Genomic DNA, 22,728 nt, shown 5'->3' with positions numbered 1-22,728 from the left:
GAACACGAAGAAACTTGGGTTTAAAGTTAGGGTTTCGTCAAGTCATAAGAGCAACACTGGTTATTTCTTTGGTAGTTTCACTTGGACTGATGGGACTCGAAATGTTACCATTCCTTTGTCTGTGAGGACTCGTGTTTTGAACCCTTGAATAAGAAGATTCCTCAATTCGTCATAAATTGTTTTTATTTTCTTTCTCTTTTTCTATGTAATAATGAAAACAAAAACATATAATAAAAATTTGTAATTTTCATTCTCTACGTTTGACTCTAACTGAAATCACATCAATAATATAACAAACTGAGACTGAGATTCTCTCTCTATTCTCGTCTCTTCTCTCTCCACTAACAGACTTCTCTCTACATGAGAAACAACTATATAACTCATGTCTTTTACCACCATCACATAAACAAGAAAAAATAAAAAAGAATACTTTTGTCTGAAAAATATTTATTAGAGGAGAAGACGAAGAAAACATAAAAATGGGTGGAGGAAGCATATTTCAAGAACCAGACAGGATGAAACGTAGGAGACAAGTAACAGAAGAGAATATGGAAGAAGATGAGAGCTTTAAATCTCCAAATCTTGAAGCAGAGAGACGTAGAAGACAGAAGCTACATGTTCGGCTTATGGCTCTAAGATCTCATGTCCCAATTGTCACCAACGTACGTAATTCCGGTATCTCAGGTTTTATAACTTTTGTGTCTACTTTGGTTATGATTGTTTTGTTATCTTTGTTTTGTTTTCAGATGACTAAAGCGAGTATTGTTGAAGATGCGATTACTTACATAGGAGAGCTTCAGAAGAATGTTCAGAATCTTTCAGAGAAGCTTTTTGAAATGGAAGAAGCTCCTCCTGAGATTGATGATGTAGAACAAACTGATCAGACGATGATTAAACCTAAACTTGAAACAATTCATCTAAAAGAAGAGATGAAGAAGCTTGGAATCGAGGTTTTAAATTAATTTCCTCAATACATTTTCTTGATTGGTTTTGTTATTAATCTTTGCTAAACGAAGTTTTTTTACTTGAACAGGAGAATGTGCAGTTGTGTAAGATTGGGGAGAGGAGGTTTTGGTTAAAGATCATAACAGAGAAGAAAGCAGGGATCTTTACTAAATACATGGAGGTTATGAGGTTTCTCGGATTCGAGATCATCGACATTAGTCTAACAACTTCAAGTGGAGCAATTCTCATTAGTTCCTCAGTTCAGATACATGAGGAACTCTGTGATGTTGAACAGACTAAAGATTTTCTGTTGGAAGTTATGAGAAGCAATCCATAAGTTTATTTACACCTTGGAAATTTTCTAGATCAAATAAGATTTTCATTATTGTTGTTCCAATTTAAGAATATGTGATTTGATTCAGATGAAACAGAGTTTATGTTATAAGCCAGTGAGATTCTTCTTGCCTTCCATATCATGTGATATTATTAATGTGAGAAAACAGAGATTGGTTTAGTTTCTAAGAAATTTGTAGTGATCTACAGGAATGTAATTTAGGGTTTATGGATCTAAATCTAGTTCAGCTAAGAGAGTCTGAAATTTCATTGGAGGCTGATCATAACTTAGCAAACTCAAACTCAGTAGGTGGATATTGGACATTAAGTAGCAAAATTTTGGGGGGTTTTGAGCATTATTACAAAAGATGTGGAAACAAAAGTAAATTCCACCATTTGCTGAGGTAAAAGATAGAAATCATTAAAATCTTTTCTTTAGGGTCCGACCCGGCACGATCCGAATCCGGCGCGATTTTATCATAAATGGGCTTAGAATGAATCAGCTTATCAGCACTTCAATGGGCCAATTCTTAAGTTGGCCGCGTTTCATCATTTGTGTAAGGTTGGATTGGAAATTAGAAATTTGGAAGCTAAAGTTATTAAAAAATTGTTATAGAGACAAAATCAGAAGACAAATGGTATAATTTTCCCATCACTTAACTTAACTAACACTTTCTACATATAAAATAATATACCGTTAAACCTTTTTTTGACTTTGCCCACTCCACTAAAAATTGTTTAACAAAGTAATAAACAATATGGTTTTGATATACAAATACAATAATTCATAGTTCTCACTTTTCATATCATGGAATGAAGTTTACAAGATGGACCGTTATCTCAAGTCAAAGGAATCAAATCAACAATCTCGAGATTTTAAGAATGTTGGTCTTAAAATTATGTTGAACTCAAATCGTGTAAAAAAAGAAGTTCAATTTGATTGACATGAAGAAAAAATCCAGTAAAGGTTGGTTCAATAATAATTTTAGTTGGTTCAATTCTTTCTATTGAAGTTGGTGTGTAACCTAAGTCACTAGAACTAGAGGTCTACAATTATTACTATATTTATGTATTGACTAAAAATATTAAAATGATTTGCTGAGTCAAACTATATGACATGAGCGTATTTTGGTTTTGGATATCTTTCTAGAATTAATTATATAGAAGATCAAACCCTAAAATAATCCAAGTGGATTGGAGCAGACGGTATGACTTAATCCATATATGTACACATAATTGTTTGTTAGCGATCGTATTCGAATATCAACAATTTATTTTAATCATGTTTTCTATTTAATCTAATAGAAAATTAAACTACATTCTTCTTGTTTGAATTAGCAACTAGCAATCCAAAATATGTGGTACATGTACATACAGTATATGGTTACGTCCTAACTATTAATTTGTAAATAGTTGTATTTATGTATAGATGTTGATCAAATTCAGATAATTAATTCTATTTATTTTGTTTTGTGTGGTCTATATTTGTTTGAAGTTATCTTATTTATGCAAAAAAGTAGAAAAAGTCGACAGGTATATATGCGCACGTACGTACGTGTGTACAACAGATATCCGTATGAGTGGTCGACTGGTCGTATAAGGAATAAACGAGGCCAGAGCCGACCAACCATTTTGCGATGGATTTGGTAACGTTGACTTCCTTTTCTCTTGTACGTATTCATCGAACATCACAAAAATGAATATAAGTGGACGACAAATATTTATATCAATATTTGATTTGATATGCATAAAGTAAAGGTGACATCAATTTTGTTAACATTTATGTAGTAATAAATGAAAGGACCCTTTAAATATTTATAATTCGATAAACACCAAAACAGTAGTTATATGATGTTTGAAATAAATACAATATCCGTACGATGAGTCACTAACAAATAAATACAATTTTTCTTCGAATCAAATTTGATAACCATTTATCTTACCTTAGCTAGAGATATACTTCAACATATCAAAACATCTATAGTTTCAGATTTCAATTATCTCCAACTCAGTAGCTATTTGAAATTTAGTATTTAGTACTACCATCTCACATCAGCGAATAAGGATAACAGTTGAAAATAGTAAATTTGGTTTATAATGTTTAAGAATATTGGGTCACAGACTCTCCTGTAGTATTTATGCTTTTATGAGTTGTTAAATCAAAACTCAAATTACAATTTGCGTACGTTAGTAAAAACTGACATCTTTTAACGTAATTGCTTATGGCCTAACTTCCTATCGACTACTCTGATAACATACATTATCTATATCCCATCATGATCAAATAATTAATAGATTAGTTAAGGAACTACCGATAAAAATAGAAACTCTCGCGACATCTTTTAAGTCGTTGACTTAAACCTCATCGCCACATATAAATACAAACCATCATCAACATCATTGTCTAATGCAAACTCCCAAATAATTCGGAAGAAAATTAAAAGAATACACAAACCTAAACCAAACAGCTTACGTAGCTAACAAGGCATGACGGAAGAATTTGACACCGCGAGATTTTGTACCGGAGCATGGTGGAGCTCCTCCAACAGCATCTTCCCCGGCTGTTCTCTACCTCGTTCCGCGGAAGTTGTCGTCGATAGCGGCAGATATGAATGGCAAAACATTGATACCCTCAATGCCAAAACCTACAACGAGAACTATCTTGATACTTCCACATTCTTAGGCAGTGCAATTACCGATTCCACCTCACAAACCTACGTTTCGAGTCAATATAATCTGTAAGTTCATGTATGTCTTATGTGACGTACGTAAAATTAATCATGATCTTTGATTCCTGACCATCCTTTTATTATCGTTTCCAGCCATGGAGAAGAAAGATTCGGTACGATAAATAGTTTTCTAGAAGGATTGTTTGATTCTAATGAACAATTATTGGTTCCTAACTGCCCGAAACCAGAACTATTCGAAAGCTTTCACTTCTTTGATGACGTTTTCTTGGACGAATCAAGAATGGTATCAGTTTTCGATCACGAGATCAAAGACAAACCAAAGGACGACAACATGCAATCCTGCAAGAGTCTGGTTACTTGCAAGGTACGTTAATCAATCTATTTTCTTTTATTGTATAATTTTATACGAGGTTCCTTTCGGTAGATTTTGATGTTGTTGTGACCAATTAATTTTAGAGAGCAAGTGAGAAAACTGAAGAACACGAAGATATTGAGTCATCACAGCCATTAAAAAGGCCAAGACTTGAGACACCATCTCATTTTCCGAGCTTCAAAGTTAGTATAACAAAATATCTTACTTCGTCACTTTTCAGAAATTACAGTATCACTTAATAATTTAGTTATGCAAAAAAAAAAACCCCTATATCCATGGCCATGCACAAAACTATTTCTAATTTCATTAAACTATTTTGATTGATAAGGTTCGTAAAGAGAAACTTGGAGATCGAATCACCGCGCTTCAGCAGTTAGCTTCACCCTTTGGCAAGGTTTGTCTTCTTTATGATCTGTTATCTAATTAATATCTCAACTATAATTAGCCATAATTAATTAGGAAATTTAATTACTTCCTTTTTAGTTACTAATTATTATTTCCTGATGGTTACGTTTATGCAGACAGACACTGCTTCTGTCCTCCAAGATGCTATAGAGTACATCAAGTTTCTACAAGAACAAATTATTGTAAGCATGAGAATCTCACATATACAAAATATTACAAATTGTTGAGTTTAATTAACTGTTATATAAATTATTATTTTTAATATAGGAAAAGGTCTCGAGTGATCCACACCTGAACTCTAGAGGATCTGGTGAACAGAAGCAGGTACTTAAATTTTACGGTTAAGCAACTCTATAATACAAAATCAAATTAGTAGTTTGATTTTTGTTCTTTTGCTTATGATCATAATAAGATTCTTTCAATACTAGTGGTCAGGCAAATCAAGCAATAGTACTCATGATCAAGGTTGTAGTCCAAGACAAGACCTTCGAAGCCGCGGTCTTTGTCTGATGCCGATCTCAAGTACTTTCTCCACCCCTTCGCAGCATTTGGACACATCTAGTTTCTGGAATTAGACTGTTATAACGAAACAAGAATATAACGTTACACATGAACACATAGATAAGTTTTGTTCTTATTCAGAACTGTAAAATCCGATGTTAATTTGTTTATAAAATGTGATGTCTCGTTTCATTACTTCCTACAAATTTAGAGCTACCCCGTTGAAAGATTAAATAATTTTGTGTTTTTTACCAAATCATACAATTTTATGGTATTATGTTCACTTATTGTGTCATATTAAAGACCAAAAAAAATTTCGTGATCTTAAAATACAATTTTTTCTCACATTTTCGTGATTCCACATAATTTTTTTTTCACACTCTGTGATAATATCATTCACAGTCTGAATCCTAAAAAATGGTGTAGATTATGGATTTTTAAGGAAAAAAAAAAGATTAGGGAAGACAAATTAGATTTTTTTTTTATCCACAAAAGATTAGGAAGACAAATTAGATGATGTTTATTGTCAACAATAAATTAGGTAATTAAAATCTCAATTAAGGAGATCTTTTATTAGAAAAACAATCACTTTAATGAAAGCAGCTCCTTTTCATGGCCCTCAAAGGACACTACTATGTTTTGTTTTTGTTTGTGTGTCCTCAAATCAAGGCATATGATTGAATAAGAATAAAGCAGTATCTCAGCACTGTTTTCTAAAAAAAAAAAAGCACGAGTCAGAAAAAAAGAAAAACATAACCCATCTTTTTTTGAAGGAAAATTAAAATCATTGTGGCGAATTAAACAGAGACCATATACTTTTTTTACTAGCACGCCACAATTAAATTATACAAAAACAAAACCTAAATGGAGTAGACATGGAATCATATAGTACACTGACTGGTTTGTCCCAGTGACTATTGTAGTAAAAAGACAGGTTTGTCTTATGGAATCATCACAGTTATTAGGAGAATAAAGCAAAAAAAGATCCGGAATTTTTTTTCTTGGATCCATGAATGCTTAAAGCCTTTAAACCAACTAGAGATCAATCAAATTCTTACTGTTCTAAAATCGACTTGAAGAAACAATGATTCTTACTGTTTATGCATCTACCGACACAGTGATTCAACTAGCAAACAGTATCTATGCATACATTTAGTGAATTTATAACCAACCAAAGTGCTACTACTAATGCTTTTCATGTAATTCGTCGGCATCATGTATACTTGCAAACAAAGGGTTAGAATCAACAGAGAATAGATTAAACGCCTTGAAACTGAAATGCTTGATGATCAAAACATGAAAAAGATTACAAATCTATTGATGATGAACATTTTTGAAGCACATGAAGTAAAAACTACTATGTATGATCCTTTTATTTCTTTAATGTACAGACAAACAAAAAAACAACAAAAGCCTTTGCATATTGCTTTGTTGAAAACTTTGAACCTTTGTTTTGTTCTTCCTTTCTTTTTGTACATGAACAACAAGTGGAAAACTCCAACACAGAGAACCCCAAACTTACCTCCATATCCAAACCAGAGACAACTATAATCCCCAAAACCGCCGTGGAATAACAAAAACACGATCCTTTCAACTTCCATTGTCGGCACCAAATCAAACTCCCAAGATCATGAATTCATTGGATTCCCAAGTAAAGTATGGACTAAGTTAGTAGCATTCCTTCTGATTTTCTCACTCTCATTATCCTCCAAACCAAAGCATATCCCTACAACTCCTTCTCTCATAACCTTATCAACGATTTCTCGACTACAACAACACAAGCAATTGAGTATAAACAGAGAATACTGAATCCCTTTCAAACCCCCATTCCTCAAAACGTTAACCAAAACCTCAACAAACCCACTTACTCTGCTCATTTCTTCTCTTCCTTCTCTACACTTAACCAAAAGCCCCAACACTTCCACTGCTCTCTCCAGCCCTGAGTCAGCTGCTTCAACCAATATAGGCACCGACCCACAATCCACAACACGTTTTCTATTATCAGTAAATGAGCAAAGAGCGTAAAGCGCCGTGGCAGATTCCTTTCTCTCCCTATCATTCCCTAACTGGAGAAGAGAAACAAGAGCAGAGATTGCATCAGGATACGATCCAATAGTAGCTTTGTTCACTTCAACAACAGCTAAACTCGTTAACAGAGTAGCAGCAATGGCTTTACAATCAAGTGACCCTTCCCGTAACACAGCAACGATCCGTCTTATCACTCCATCAGCAACTAAACCAACTTTGTTATCATCTTCTAAACTAAGATTCAAAAGCAAAGACAGAGACTTTTCCTGTAAAACCTGGTTACCAGAGTCAACACAATCCAGAGCCGCACGAACCGCTCCTGATTCAGTAACTTTCCTCCGGATTAACGAGTCTCGCTTCGTGAGACGAACAAGGCGGCTCAAAGACTCGAGCTTTGATGCATTAGAAGACGATCGAGAGACGAGGGTTGAGATTAAAGCTTGGGATTGAGACTGCTGAGAGTGTTCTTGCTGAGTCCGAGGTCGTGATGATTCCTGAGGACTCACATGAGCAAAGTTTGAGATTAAGCTACGAAGTGCGTGATTAGGAATCAGAGAAGGGGTTTCTGATAACGGGAGCTTGGTGATTGGACAAGTTCGGTTGCCTGAGTCAATCCACCGTTGGATTGAGACCCGATCGAAGGTGTGACCCGATTGGAGGATGACCGGGTCGGACATAATCGCGAGGGAGATCGGGCACCTGAAGTCGTTTGGTAACTCAAAGGCCATCTATAGTTATAGCTCTTTCGAGGTTTGGAATGAGAAAGAGATAAGATTTGAGACTGAGAGAGAGTAAGAGAGAGAGTGAGAGAAGGGTTTATTTAAGATTCTTGCAGGAACAGAGCAGAGAACCGAAGGCAAAAAAAAAAGACGCTTGCTTTTTCTCCGTCTTTGAAAATTAAAATTCAGCGAGAGAGGCTCGTGGGAGTGGACGGTGAAGCTTTTTGCAGCAATGGCTATTGTTAGAGAATGACGAAAGTAACCCTTTAGTTTCGTGGATGTCCGGGCAAGGTTATTTTGGGTGCATACGATATCAACCGTTTCTATAAACTTTAGAGAATTCAGTGTTATTAGTTCAACCCATTCTATAATTTTAATAAATTTGAAAAAATCTTAAAAAAAAATTATGTGCTATTCAATCATTTATTTTAAAATATTTATCAAAATTCAGTGTTATTAGTTCTATAATTTATAAATACTCGTTAAAATTTCATGTTATTCATTTAATCATTTGTTTTTGGATATCAAAATCCATATTATGTTTTAAATGAATTTGAAAGTATAAAATAGAAGGATTCAAATCCAATGATAAAACATGTTATTTCAAAATACATGTTTTAATTTTTAGAATTTACAATTCCATAATCACCTCTTCAATAACAACCTCTTAAGTTCTTTGCTGAAGATTTCATTGGAAAGACTTTTGTCGCTTTGGCCATCTCCAACACTACACTATTTTACAATAAAAATTATATTCTATAACAATTATTATTCCAACCCTACTCTATATCTTATTTTAAAACATTAAATTCAAAAAATGATAAAGTTTCTCTATATTTACAATAACTTTATTTTCAACTCTATCCTTTTATACTGAATTCTTGCTCAAGCTCGCCACTCACGATCTCGCAACTCACGCTCGAGCTCGCAACTCATGGTCTCTCACTCTAGAGCTCACAAATCTCGCTCGAGCTCGCCACTCACAATCTCGATACTCTCGCTCGAGCTCGCCACTCACGATCTCGCAACCCTCGATCTCGCACTCTCGAGCTCGCCACCCTTGATCTCGTGCTCTCAAGTCCACAACAACGAGGATGAAAATTTTCAAGTACGCCATCGTACGTTGCCTATCGCCGTTCCATGACTCCACACCATCATCTGCGCGATTCTCCTACCTCCCTCGGCAGCATCTCGCAAACACCCCTTCGGCCTCGCCATCTCCGTGACTAGCTAAACACGACCACATCAAGCACGCCTCCGAACACCCAAAGAAGACAAGCCATCTCGCCATCACGCTAGTGTCGTATGCGCTCTCACCATGCCAATATGTGCCATCGTCCTCCCACTGGTGTCCCCAAATATCGCTCCATGCGCGTCCCGCAACGACGAGCATGCCACAATCTCGAGCAAGCCACGATCCTGACCTCACCAACTCTCGAGCACGCCACAATCTCGAGCATCATGACCTTGACCTCGCCAAGTCTCGAACACTAAGATCGGACACGCTTTGGAGTTGACGCATCGTCACACGAGCCATGACTCCTCTGCGTCAAACATACACCACCACCCCGACATTGCGTACGCAACCATCTCACAAGCCTCCCGCCATCATCGTACACGCAAATCCACGGTCAACACGGCCCTGAGTCGGATGAAAGAGCCCGCGTTACCGAACGAGCCTACACGCCATCGACCCATGTTCCAGCAGGCCGTTAATCTTTTAGCGCAGTCACCTTCAACCGCCGCTTGCCATCAATCCTTTCACGCCATCATACGAGCACCTCAGGTAGCTCCGAGGCTAGAAACTTGAAAAATACTGCACCTCTACCCACAAAGGAATTCCGTGTCGAAAAACCAGTGGACGCAAAGAGGACCACTCAAGCAAAAAAAAAAAACGCTCGACAATATTAATATGATTATCTCTAAGTGCCCACGGGATTAGTCGGACAAAAGAGCCGCACCCAATGAGTTTTCGGGCATTACTGCCTTGCTAACGCCTAGCTTGCACATCGTCGCCCTGGCCAGGTGTACGATTTTAAAACGCGCTCCGCATGGGTGCAGTGATGAAATAATCCACGTCCTTACTTCGGTAGGACATTTTAAGTCGAGCCCATACTCGCAATGAGTTAGCAGGAAGCGGAGTAAGTAAGCCGAGACCCCGACTCGCACACACGCAATTCTTGCAGCACCCACAATGTAAGCCGGTCACCCGTACCGCACCTAAAACAGTACGACGACTCCATCTTGTCTACTCAAAGACGATTCGGGGAGCAACGTATCCAGGGTAAGCCATGAGACGTCCTGCACTGCAAAATATACCCTGTAAACAACAAAAACATCGCATCTCTATTTTGAGGGTAATTTCACAATAATCTAACTTTGCATAACAAAAATCAGCTATAACTAACTTTTGCGCGAAAATCATCAATAAAAGTACGAATGACCAAGTTTAAAAAGCAAACATGTTCGAAAAAAAAAATATGCAACCTTCCAAAACACACATGAAAGTCATGGAATTATCCTGGCCCAAGAAGAGTGACGGTCAAAGTCTCTCGTACGCTAGAGTGTTCGACTTAGCATGCAAAGAAGAATGACTCTATCAAGGTATACGATATACTCCCACAATTGAACACATGCAATTAATGAAGAATGGAAATAACAACGTCGCACACGAAGGTGTCGCGCAGCCCGTACTAGCCCCAATGAAGCGTGACTTCATATCTAGGCGGAGACACAAAGATCATAATCACACCATGGCTTCGCGTCAAGGCGCAACTACGAATATCATCTTCACGAAATGACTTCACGTCTAGGCGCAATCACAAAAATCGTCTAACCCTTTTCGTATGCGCGCCTCGACACCACGACGCCCGTATGCTCCTAGCCACGTCAAGCCATATCATCACGTCATTTTGTATGCACGCCTCGACGCCACGATAACGTACACGCAACAACCACTCAAATCGCAAACTTCCACGACTAGTTCGTAACCTCGAGTCTCTTATGCGCCACCGTGTCAAGCGCGCCTCTGAGATTTAAGCAGAACACGCCTTATCGTCAGCGCGCACATGCATCGTCATTCCAAAAACTGCGGGCCTCTCGGACCATCGCTCCAGGGCCAGCACGTCATCAAACGATCCGACGCGCCAATATGTACCAAGCCACTCCACACCTCGTATGAAGAAGCTCTGCGACTTATGTTAAGCAGCTCTACTTCTTGTATCAAGTCGCTTTATGCCTCTTATCAAGTCGCTTCATGCCCCGTATCAAGTTGCTTCACACCTCGTAAAAAGTCGCTTATGGCCCATATCAAGCTGCAAGTCTTGTATCTTGTCGCTCCACGCTAATACTCGCTACAAGCTCAACAAATCAAAGGCTCCGCTGAGAACAGAAGAACGAGACGAGGTGCCGAGACCAGCATGCCCTCGAACTCAGCACACCACCACTCCATCGCGCCAAAGCCTTGAATGTTTCACAAGTCTCCAAATCAACAAGCAATCGCGCAACAACCATCATCACGACGAGACCTCCATACCTTCAACCATCTTCACATGTGACCATGGAGCCACGAGATCTGATCAACGAACACGACTACGCATAAAAACCTCAAAACTCCCGTTCACAATCCACCACACCTTGGAAAACGTGCGCAACGCACTAATCATCTTGGAACTCTCTTGATGTCCCGGATATATCAAAAAACGCGCGCAATGCGCTATTCATCCCGGAACTATCATGATATCTCGAAAAACATGTGCAATGCACTATTCATCTTAAAACCTTCCAAAAGGTCTTCAAGCTCCTAAAATCTTCTGTTTTTTCTACAAGACGGATCTAGGAGACGCATAATTGTACCCGAAGAGCTCAAGTAAGCCATCACTTATCAAGCTAGGGGGGACCATTGTTGGATATGGGCTTCGCCCCCAACATTCTAAGAGGCCCAGATAGAAGACTCTCAAGATTTTAGGCCCTGAAGTCATGGATTTAGCCCATCTGGCCGCAGTGGCAAAACTGTCATTTGCGGAAGAGACAGAAGAAACCCTAGGTCAATAGCCCACAATAAATAACAGAGGTCATTGTCGGAGAACGAGATCCAAAAAATCTTGGCAATCAGAGAGAAAATAACAATTATTCTCATATTAATTACGCTTAGAACTTTGATTGCATTTCCTGTAAACCCTTGATTCAATTCTACATTAATAAAAGGACCAGCTCCGATTTATCCTCATTAATATTCGTATTATTTACATTGTCGATTTCATACATCAACAAACCATATCTAAGTAAATATTCGAGTATATCGTAATACCCCGTCACGGTTGTGGTATGTAATGACGGACGCCAAGCGTGGACATCAACCTTGCAAATGTTGGTCTAGGCAACACTTTGGTTAAGAGATCAGCCACCTGATCGGAGGTAGAAATGTGTTGAGTAGCGATGAACTTGGCTTGAACAGCATCACGGACATGATGGCAATGACACTCAATATGTTTGGTGCGCTCATGAAAGACAATATTAGAAGCTATATATATGGCGGCCTAACTATCACAATGGAGGTCGATAGGTTGTGGATGATCAACACCCAAGGTTCGCATAAGAGCTTTGAGCCATTTGATTTCCTTTAGAGTATAGGCCATAGCACCGTACTCCGCTTTAGCAGAAGACGAGGAAACCGTCTTCTGTTTCTTTGTGTTCCAAGAAATCAGCGAATTGCGAATCTCCCAAGTAAACAATGTAGGCGGAGAGAGACCGACGTGTTAGAGGACATGCATTGTAGTCGGAGTCGCAATCAGCACTGATATGAAGTTTGCTATATGAACCGAGGAAGATACCTTGAGCAAGGAAAACGTTTGAGGTAACGAACAAGGCACAAGGCAGCTTCCCAATGAGCCACGAGAGGTGCTTTCATAAACTGAAATAGAATATGCACAGCGTAACTCAAATCCGGTCTGGTGATTGTTAAGTAGATGAACTGGCCCACTAAACGTCGATACTGCTCCAGATTATCAAACGCAGGACCCTTGACAGAGGCAAGTTTGTGGTTTTGCTCGATAGGAACTGGAGATGGTTTGACACCTAAGAGACCATCTTTGGTGATGATGTCGAGAGCATACTTGTGTTAAGATAGATTAAAATAAATGTAAATAATAGTTTTAAATATAATGTTAATTTTTTCTAAACTAAATATATTGACAAATCCACAATATTTCCATTATCAATTTTCTGTATATGTTCGATCCACTACTATACTAAACTTCAACACATTATTTCTAGACATACTCTCTCTCAGCTGCACCTTTCGTAAGGATTAGTTTGGACCTCTTCATAAGTCTAAAATTTAGCCTAAATTATATATAAAAAATCTTTATCTCTGTTCATCATATCCGTCGATCTTGATTCAGTTTGTGTCAATCTTATTAATCTCTCAATAAATAAAATAATAATTTATGGTTTAATTGAATGAAAATCCAGCTATACTGTATTTGTATAAAAAACACCCACAAAATCTTCATCGACCATGACTAAAAAACTCTTAAATAATTAATTGTGGTTGACTTGGATATACTTTTAGAAGAAAAGAACTAATAATAATTTTGTTTCTAAATGCAGATAACTGCACTTATAGAAAAAACTATATTATATTAAAATCTTGATTTTTATAACAAAAAAATTATACTTTCTCTCAGTCATAAAAGACAATTTGGATTGTGCTTAAAAATTATGGTATTATTTTTTTCTTCATAACCCAGGTGTTTGGAATTCGGAGGCAACCGACTAATTTTATATTATATTATTGAGAAAGTGTTAAAAAAATCACTAACTTTCAAATTATGACCAAAAAAATCATCAACTTCTGAAATGTTATTTAAATCATCAAGTTTAACGAAAAGACATTTCAGAAGTTGATGATTTTTTTGGCCACGACTTTTTTTGATATTTTTTCCTTATATTATTTCATATCAACGATCAAATGTGCCATTTCAATCTATTCTCTAAAACGATAATAAATTAATGTCATATCTTGTTGTTTGCAATGTAACTACCTCCTTACATTACATGTGGATGCATAAATAATGTCGGTCTTTAGCACGTACATTACATAACACACAATTCTCATGTGTTTATGTGTGTGTATATATATGTTTGAGATAAACACAGCTTGCATAATAATACTCAAACACACACAATTAGATAAACATAACACAAAATTTTCATGTGTTTATGTATTTACGTGCTATGATACAAGTTGTGTTTATGTCATTATGCATATATACACATGAAAGTGTACATATGAACAATGACATAAACACAACTTACTGCATAACACGTAAACACATAAACACACTTATTTTTATGTGTGTTTTTAATATATACTTGTGTTCTCATGTTCTTTATATGAAATGATTTTCAAGGTAATATCAACTTAGTTTCAACTTCCTTGTTTTCAAATACGAACATATATATAATCGTGAAAAATAATATTAATTATGCTAATTAGAAAGAGATTTTTATTTTATTTCAGTTCATCATATTTATATTCAATTACTTTAATAGGAAGTTATATAAAACATTACAATTTTAGTAATGGGAAACGTTAACGATGACCACGTAATAATAGTTATGCTGATGTCAAACCTAAAAATAACAAAATTATAAACTCGTTGAAAACCATACAATTGAAATATACAATTTTACACCAAAACTCAAAGAATGTGATCTATTTATATAGATTATATAGATAGATCGATAATGTTTTATATATATATATATATATATTTCCGCCTTGTTAATTAAATATATATTTAAAACCTATTTATATAGCTTAGTATACAATTTTAACAATATTTATATAAAATGTAGATATATTGATAGATAGAAAATGTAGTATAAGTTTTTCTCTCGTTTTGTATATTTTTATTATATATGTACATATTATTGATGGAGTTAATAACTGTTATTTAGCCTTCATTTACTTTTGTGTAGCTTTAGAGTGTTAGTATTTACCCTAGTTTTCAAAATCGGGCGGTGAGAGAAAACTCAACGATTAATCGAAAAATCAAATTTAAATTGAAAATTAATCAAACACTAGTTTTAGCGCCGGGTTTTATCTATACATACCTATAAGATGTTCAACTATAATATATTTCCAATATTGGAAAGTAGTACAGTGGTTTACGAGGGTTTTAAATTTAAATTCTATACAATAACTTTTACATACATTTTTTGATTAATATACTTAATTGACCAACATAAATAGTGTTCCTTTTGTAATTGTAGTTTACTTGTTGTGTTAATATTCAGATCGGCATATTATACTGAATGAATAATATATTTATATTCATACTTAGTTCAAATCTTTCGGATATCTGATTTCAACTTAGCTGGGAGATTTTTTTTTCATAAAATAATTCAGTGGATGAAAATATATCGAAATATTTTTAGGTACAAAAATAAAATTTGTTAAACTAACGAAACTTCATAAATCGAAAAAAATAGTTCTTCTTCTTCTTTCTTTTGGGGTTTCCCGGCGGATGCTCATACTTATTAAAGTCATTCCTGCATTCTTTTTTTTTTCCTTGTTTTTTTTCCTTGCTAAATTGTAAATTTCGTTAATAATAAGAACAGTTTAGATCACAATCAAAAATTAGAAACCTGCATTTTTTTTTTTTTTTTTTTCGACAAAGAGGTGCTTTGAATTAAAAACTTAGGGTTCAATACATAACTGGAGGAGAGCCTCCTTCGTCAAAGCATGTGCCTTCGCCATTCTGATTGCGAGGAATGAAAATAAAGGAACAATAATCGAAGCTAGAGGAAAACTTTTTACCTGCATTCTTTGTTCCTGTTTTTGCTGCATGCTCCAAAAATGGTTTCGTACTGAAGAAAACTTTTTAATGGATCATGCGGCAGAAACGGGAATGATTTACCGTAACTGTATACTTGCATAAAAGACTATGATTATCACGTTGACTATTTGCATATGTAAGATTCTTTTCTAAGTTTTAGTGTTTTATTATATCTTTATAACAGAGTTTAGTTATGGCGTTGACATGTCAATTTTTTTTTTTGTCATAGCTTGTACATTTAAAATTGTTTCCTAATTAGTACTTAAAAATAGTCTTAAATGTTTTTCCAATCACTTTTTTTTTTTTGTGATTAATAATTCAAAAAGTTGCCTTCTTTTCCTATAAGAATCCTTTTATATATGGCTTTGTACGAAAAAAGCCACGCACACCGGCAACCTCTAATATTTTGCCATAGATCTTTACCAAGTTAATGGCTTTACAATCAGGTGACCCTTCCCGTAACACAGCAACGATCCGTCTTATCACTCCATCAGCAACTAAACCACTTTGTTATCATCTTCTAAACTAAGATTCAAAAGCAAAGACAAAGACTTTTCCTGTAAAACATGATTAGCAGAGTCAACACAATCCAGAGCCGCACGAACCGCTCCTGATTCAGTGACTTTCCTCCGGATTAACGAGTCTCGCTTCGTGAGACGAACAAGGCGGCTCAAAGACTCGAGCTTTGATGCATTAGACGACGATCGAGAGACGAGAGTGGAGATTAAAGCTTGGGATTGAGACTGCTGAGAGTGTTCTTGTTGAGTCCTGGGACGTGATGATTCCTGAGGACTCACATGAGCAAAGTTTGAGATTAAGCTACGAAGTGCGTGATTAGGAATCAGAGAAGGGGTTTCTGATAACGGGAGCTTGGTGATTGGCCAAGTTCGGTTGTCGGGGTCAATCCACAGAGCCGTGCCTAGATGTCAAAAGGCCGGAGGTGATATCTTCACAAAAAAATCAAAATATTAATCACCTCTATAAGACAAAGATTTCTTAATATACAAGATAAAAAATTCTAGATATTAAATCAAGATAGGTTAATATTGAGAACATGTCTGCAGCAGTTCTAAAACCAAACACTATCTGGTTTATCTCAATCCAGATATATGAATATGTAGTTTATGTACATCTACATCACCCTTCTTAGTCACACTTTAATAAACTATTCTTGATCAACAAACAAGAAACATGAGTTAGCATCCCATATATAATCAAGAAGAAGAGATCATTAACAGTCACGAAAGGATGGAGCTAATGAAAAGTATTAGACAACCCTATTTGCTGCAACCCTATATGCTGCAGAAATATTCAATCCTTGCCCAAGTAGGTATGAAATATGCGGTTCAATTATAATAGAATTAATTTCTACAGGTTTTAAATCACGAGAAAAACCTAATCTCAGATCCAAATCAATCAACAAAATCGACGCAAAACCTTACGAGATCGAACAACCACCAAAAAAATCCAGATATAGAAACATGGATTCGATGACTACAAGGATTGGACTGATTTTTTAAGCAACAAAAAAAAAAAAAAGGGACGAACGATTTACCAGTTCCTTGACCCTTGACCTGACAAACTTCGCCGAACCAAACTCGAATACAAGAGAGAAGCTTCCGATTTCTCTAAGCTTTCTTCTTCTGATTGATTCTCCTCTCAAATCAAACACTCGATCTGTGTTCTACGTTTCAATGTCGGAGATAACGAGAGAGAAAGAGAAGGAAAAGAAACCAAAAAAATTAACGCGCAAAACATTTATTTTTTTTCCTTCTTTCACCAATAATTCAATCAAACAATGACACGTGTCCTAAAATATTCATTCCACATTTCCACAACCTTAATTGATATTTTTGATTTTGATTTGAACGGTTGTCTAGTCTGTTTCGGACCGGACTAAAGTCGGACTAATCCGCAGTAAATTTATAATTCTAGACCAGTATGCACTACTTCATACTATAAAATTCCATACTAGTCTGCAATTAAAAAAGAAACTGCATACTATGGAAGTTGTACTATTGATCTGATTTTTTCTGTTTACTCCTTAAAACCTCCATACCAACTCCATACCAAAAGTAAAAGTTGGATTAAAACATGATTCTTAACTAGTTGGATTCAAATTCTTTGTTCTCATTGGTTAAATTTGTGTTTTTTTGTACTTTTGAAAAATGTGTATACATATGATCATTCATAAGTATTAAAAATCCACAAAATAAAATTCCCAAAAAAAAAAACTAGAGCTACAAGAGAGAACTATCTTCTCTTTAATCTTAGAAATTTAATTTTGTTTTGAATAAACCATTTATCTCAATAATCGAAATAATATTATTATAGGATAATCAAAATAATAACTTTTGACTTATAATTCTTATCTTAGAAAGCTATTTTTTTTGTTGAACTCTATGTTATGGGATAATCGAAATGATAAATTTTGATTTATAATTCTAAATACATCTTGTAATAATTATTATTAATTATGATAAAAATATTGTTAAAATAATTTTAGTCATTTGTACACACCACTCCATACTATATATAGTCTGATTTTTACCATTCATAATAGTATGGCGTTATGCATACTATTGTATGGTGTTGTGCAGACAAATATCTATTCCATACTACAGTCCATTCCACTTCATACTAAAATGTTAATACACACTATAGAGTATATCGAACAACCATTCAAAGCCTTATTGTTTTACAGTTTTAAATTAACATTATTGCTAACAAGTAACAACTACCTAACTAAACTAACCCCCTCTATTTACTATGCCACTATTGACTATTCCCGATTTACTATACCTCTTTTTTATATATTTTTTTTATTTTTACATATCATTCTCTTTTTTAAACAGCAAGGTAAAAAAAAAAATTCCTATACTAGTACATAAATCGTGGTTTATTACTAGACTAGTCCCTGTTTTCTTTCACTTACTAGAGTAGTACTAATTTGTTGCCAAAAGATCTTAAACCACTTTTATAATTTTGTATTTACATAAGTGTCATTAAGAATTATTTTTGGATTAGGAAAAACTAAAATATATATAAAAAGCAGAAAAAAACAAACATAAACCACCGTCAATTCCAAAAATTCTTTTCTCTCTCGAGCGTTCGCCCTAGCCGTCAAGATAAAAATTTCTCCGATGGTCGGCGATGAGTGGCTTCCTGATAGAACCAGAATTGGTACTATCAAGAAAGTAACAGAAATAAGATAAGAAGCAGAAGAAAGAGATGAGAAATCAGAAGAAATGGAAGGAGAAAGGAGAAGAACAAGAGAGAAGAAGAGATTATTTTGTTGTTGATCTTTTCGATAAGTTTCTTTACAAAGATCTATAGCCACTTAAATACTAAGACTTGTAGAAGGAACTGGACTTAAACATTGACCTTAGACGAGGCCCAGGAAAGGCCCGATAATCTAATTCCAGTCGTAACAATACTCCCGCTATGAAGAACCAACTTGTCCTCAAGGTGGTAGAAAGTGAAATGTCGAGAAAGTGGTTGTTGCCTTGTTTGCTTCCACCTCTGCATTTTTTGTCTTATGGCCAGTCCTTGCTGCAACTACGCTCTCCTTCTTGCTCGAGAATATCACATCAAAATCTTCAAGAGTAAACTCCAATTGCTTCCATCCTCCATCTTCAACTTGTATTTTTAACGCCAACTGGTCCCTTGTGGACGGATCAGACTCTGAAACAACAAGCTCTAGGAACCTGCAGCATCTATCAATTCCACTCTGCAAGTCTAAAACCACTCTCTTTTCCAGCATTTCTGAAACTTCTTGAAATGATCTTTCCCTTGCTGCTAGTGTCTTCTCTAAGAAAAGCTCAACTCCCTTAATACTTCCACACATATCCCTACTCACCCCTTTTAAAGCTACCTTGTCCTCAGGGTAGTAATCAACCGCCATTCCTCCATTGCTTCTATGCTCATCTTGCTCATCTTCACTACCTTCTTGCTTATATTCACTTCTGATTTTCACTTTTCTAGTGCTTCGCTTCAAATCCTCATCCTTGTCACAAAGAATGATCCAATAGTCTTTAATGTCTTGTCTTTGCTTTAGCTTCACAGTTAGATCCGAGTTGTAACACTTTTGGAACCATTCCCATTGAACTCGGTTAACCAATAAGAGGAAATCACCAGGCTCCCACACTCGATTTGCCAGAGAAATTTCAGAGAGCCGTTCCCTTGACACAGTTGTAGTTATTACCTTTCTTGGCTCACTTTCTAATCCTTGCATTTTATTTATCATCCTAGTGATAACAGATACCTTGCTCAAAAACTCAGAGATTGATATTTGGTATCCAGAAAAGCAACGATTTGGAAACCAGTCTTGACTTAGCTTCATCTTCTGAACTACACCATGCAGCTCCATAACACCACACAGCTCCATAACATTAGCCTTGTGTCTGAAAAATTCAACAAGGAGAGCTTCCAACATACAACCTTTCTCATTAGTCTTCGTACACCATTTCACTTCCTTATTCTCGATCTCATGGTGAATGATCAACAACTGCTGAATCTGAAAACTATGATACTCCAAGGCATAAGATTCTAGTTTTGCTTTAATCTCCTCATTGTGAGCACCAATCCCGACCAATAACTTCAACACGTCATCCATTATAGCTTTTTGAAATTCTTTGCGCCACTTTCTCAACACTTCTAACCACATGAAACCACCTGGTTCCCAATTACGAATAGCAAGTACATAATTGTGAACCAGCTCCTTGGGATTTCCATCCTGAATCGCTAAAATCAGAAACTCAACAAAATGACAAAGTTGAACCTCGACTGGCATTTGAAATTCCTGGCCGTATTTATGCCTTCCTCTTGAAGTACTTGTTTAGCTAAGATTTCTCCAGGATCCCAAACTTGGCTTAAAACATATGAGTAAGAAAACTTATCTTCAATCTTATGAAGCTTCAGCCTCAATCTTAACTCTCCAGAGACTTTGTATTTGTAATCCTTCTCTCGCCAATACCACATAAACTGTGTAAACTCCAAACCACCACACTCCCATATACGATTAGCTCCTTTAAAATCAATGAGTTGTTTAACCAACAGTCCCCCAGGTTCCCAAACTTGATTATTGACAAAAGACACAGATTGCCTATTTTCATTCCCGAAAAATCTATCAATCATAGAAGAACCAGTGATCTGTTTCTCATTGGTACCATGAATCTTCCTCACATCAACAATCCCATCACTTATTCCCTTCGCTGTAGTGAAAAACGTTCCTGCACCTTTCAGTAAACTCAATTCACTAGCCTTTTGTGTAACCATCAGATTGTTATCTCCCTTGCAACACTCTTTTAAACCATTTCCAGAAACATGTTTAGCTATAACTCCACTAAACTCAGATACTTCCTTGGCCAGAGAAAACTGTAAGCACATTTCGCCAATTGTGTGTTTAGTATCGGTGTGAGATGACACAACATTATCACTCACAGTCAACTTATTTAGACGAGGAAACGAGAATGTCAGAGGATTGTTTTTCTCCCTTTTCTTTGCAACCACCCATGAGTAATGCTTTGATCTGAATGAAGCTATCAAAGGAATTTGGGATTTGAAGTTTGAGAAGAAAAATCGCTTTTAGGGTTCTAGGGTCCTAAAACTCAAAATCGATTTGGGGGAAGAAGAAGAGGGTAACAATGTCTTTAGTTCCCTCTAATTAATCATGTGAGGTTGTAGTTTAACCCTGGTTAACATTTCTGTCATTAGAGTTAACCATCGTTATGTCATAAGTATGGATCTACCGTTATTAATAAAATGAAGGTTTTTAAAGACAACGGAAATTAAACCAGGTGTTTTTTGGGAAATTTAATAACTAGAGGAATTAAACAGCAAAAAAAAAATTAGATGGCGTATTTTTTGGGTTTTTTCCCGTGAATTATATAGTCTTATTGTATACCTCAATCTTTATGTTTGGATAAATACAAATTAAAACAACCTTCGTTGAGATATTTTCTTGTTTCGAAATTATTATTTTGTTCTTTCTTCATCGACTCTTTGAAATATCACCATTAGCTTTATTATTGTGCATACATCCAATTGACTTGATCATATTTATAAACCGACAACTCAATTGCCTCAAAGTCTCAAACTTTGTTATAACATGTACATACCAACCAAGCAAATGAAAACAACATGGTTTGTTTTTAGATCATGAAGATAACTAGATAAGTATGAGCTAACTCTCTTAGCCTATCTTTAGGCCATACAAAAAATTGCAATTATAGTGATCTCCATCAGCACTTTACCAACACATACATATCCAAAAAAATACAAATTTAGGTATCTCTTTGTTTAGGGCAATTTTGTCTTTTTACCATTTAGACAAATCTAATTAAACCTAAAAATTGTTTTTCTAATGTTGACTTAAAATTTCTTAAATTTACTACCAATTACTAACTCTATCACTACACAAAACGCTAAGTCTACGAATTTTAAGCTATTTAGTAAGCGTTAACTCTATCACAACATAATTCAAAAACTCTATTCTCGACAATAACTCTATCATCAACAATAACTCTGTTGTCACTAATCATTAGTATGCCATATAACTCAATTTTACCTTCTTACTCTACCACCACTACAATTAAGTCTATCGCCTATCTCTATTTCGCCCATAACTCTAAGAATCTTTTTCTAACTTACTCTACCACCACTAAATTTAAGTCTACGACAGCAACTTACTCTACCGTATAACTCTACGGGTTTTACTAACTCTACCATAACTATTTATATCTCTCTCGCGTAACAATACTAGTTTTTTAATTCTATCATATAACTATATCTCTACCACCATTCTACTTCAATCTACCGCATTACTCTCAGAAAATCCTAAATCTATTCACTAACTCTACCAACATCATCTAACTCTACCGTAACTACAA

At 35.7% G+C, this 22,728-nt stretch overlaps 3 protein-coding genes across 3 annotated transcripts; 2 read left to right on the top strand and 1 right to left on the bottom strand.

Annotated features, from left to right (window-relative positions):
• On the top strand, nucleotides 480–1,282 carry LOC104718198 (transcription factor DYT1-like). The gene is made up of 3 exons (XM_010435889.1): nucleotides 480–662; nucleotides 747–950; nucleotides 1,034–1,282. Exons 1-3 carry the CDS (start codon nucleotides 480–482, stop codon nucleotides 1,280–1,282), a joined length of 636 nt encoding a protein of 211 aa, XP_010434191.1.
• On the top strand, nucleotides 3,712–5,371 carry LOC104718196 (transcription factor bHLH103-like). Its single transcript, XM_010435888.1, has 7 exons — nucleotides 3,712–4,016; nucleotides 4,101–4,332; nucleotides 4,425–4,523; nucleotides 4,670–4,735; nucleotides 4,863–4,928; nucleotides 5,014–5,070; nucleotides 5,175–5,371. Exons 1-7 carry the CDS (start codon nucleotides 3,766–3,768, stop codon nucleotides 5,319–5,321), a joined length of 918 nt encoding a protein of 305 aa, XP_010434190.1. The 5' UTR covers nucleotides 3,712–3,765; the 3' UTR covers nucleotides 5,322–5,371.
• On the bottom strand, nucleotides 6,596–8,211 carry LOC104718195 (U-box domain-containing protein 8-like). Its single transcript, XM_010435887.2, has one exon. It carries the CDS (start codon nucleotides 8,001–8,003, stop codon nucleotides 6,876–6,878), a length of 1,128 nt encoding a protein of 375 aa, XP_010434189.1. The 5' UTR covers nucleotides 8,004–8,211; the 3' UTR covers nucleotides 6,596–6,875.

Source organism: Camelina sativa, chromosome 10 (assembly GCF_000633955.1).
Source record: "Camelina sativa cultivar DH55 chromosome 10, Cs, whole genome shotgun sequence".
Lineage (NCBI taxonomy): Eukaryota > Viridiplantae > Streptophyta > Magnoliopsida > Brassicales > Brassicaceae > Camelina > Camelina sativa.
This window is presented reverse-complemented; position numbering and strand designations above follow the sequence as displayed.

What these genes read in the sequence shown, in the direction of transcription:
- LOC104718195 (XM_010435887.2), bottom strand. Translation starts at nt 8,003, where the DNA reads ATGGCCTTTGAGTTACCAAACGACTTCAGGTGCCCGATCTCCCTCGCG.
- LOC104718196 (XM_010435888.1), top strand. Translation starts at nt 3,766, where the DNA reads ATGACGGAAGAATTTGACACCGCGAGATTTTGTACCGGAGCATGGTGG. An exon ending in CTCATTTTCCGAGCTTCAAA is followed by an intron (nt 4,524 to 4,669) that starts GTTAGTATAACA and finishes TTGATTGATAAG; the next exon opens with GTTCGTAAAGAGAAACTTGG. An exon ending in TAGCTTCACCCTTTGGCAAG is followed by an intron (nt 4,736 to 4,862) that starts GTTTGTCTTCTT and finishes ACGTTTATGCAG; the next exon opens with ACAGACACTGCTTCTGTCCT.
- LOC104718198 (XM_010435889.1), top strand. Translation starts at nt 480, where the DNA reads ATGGGTGGAGGAAGCATATTTCAAGAACCAGACAGGATGAAACGTAGG. An exon ending in ATGTCCCAATTGTCACCAAC is followed by an intron (nt 663 to 746) that starts GTACGTAATTCC and finishes TTTTGTTTTCAG; the next exon opens with ATGACTAAAGCGAGTATTGT. An exon ending in TGAAGAAGCTTGGAATCGAG is followed by an intron (nt 951 to 1,033) that starts GTTTTAAATTAA and finishes TTACTTGAACAG; the next exon opens with GAGAATGTGCAGTTGTGTAA.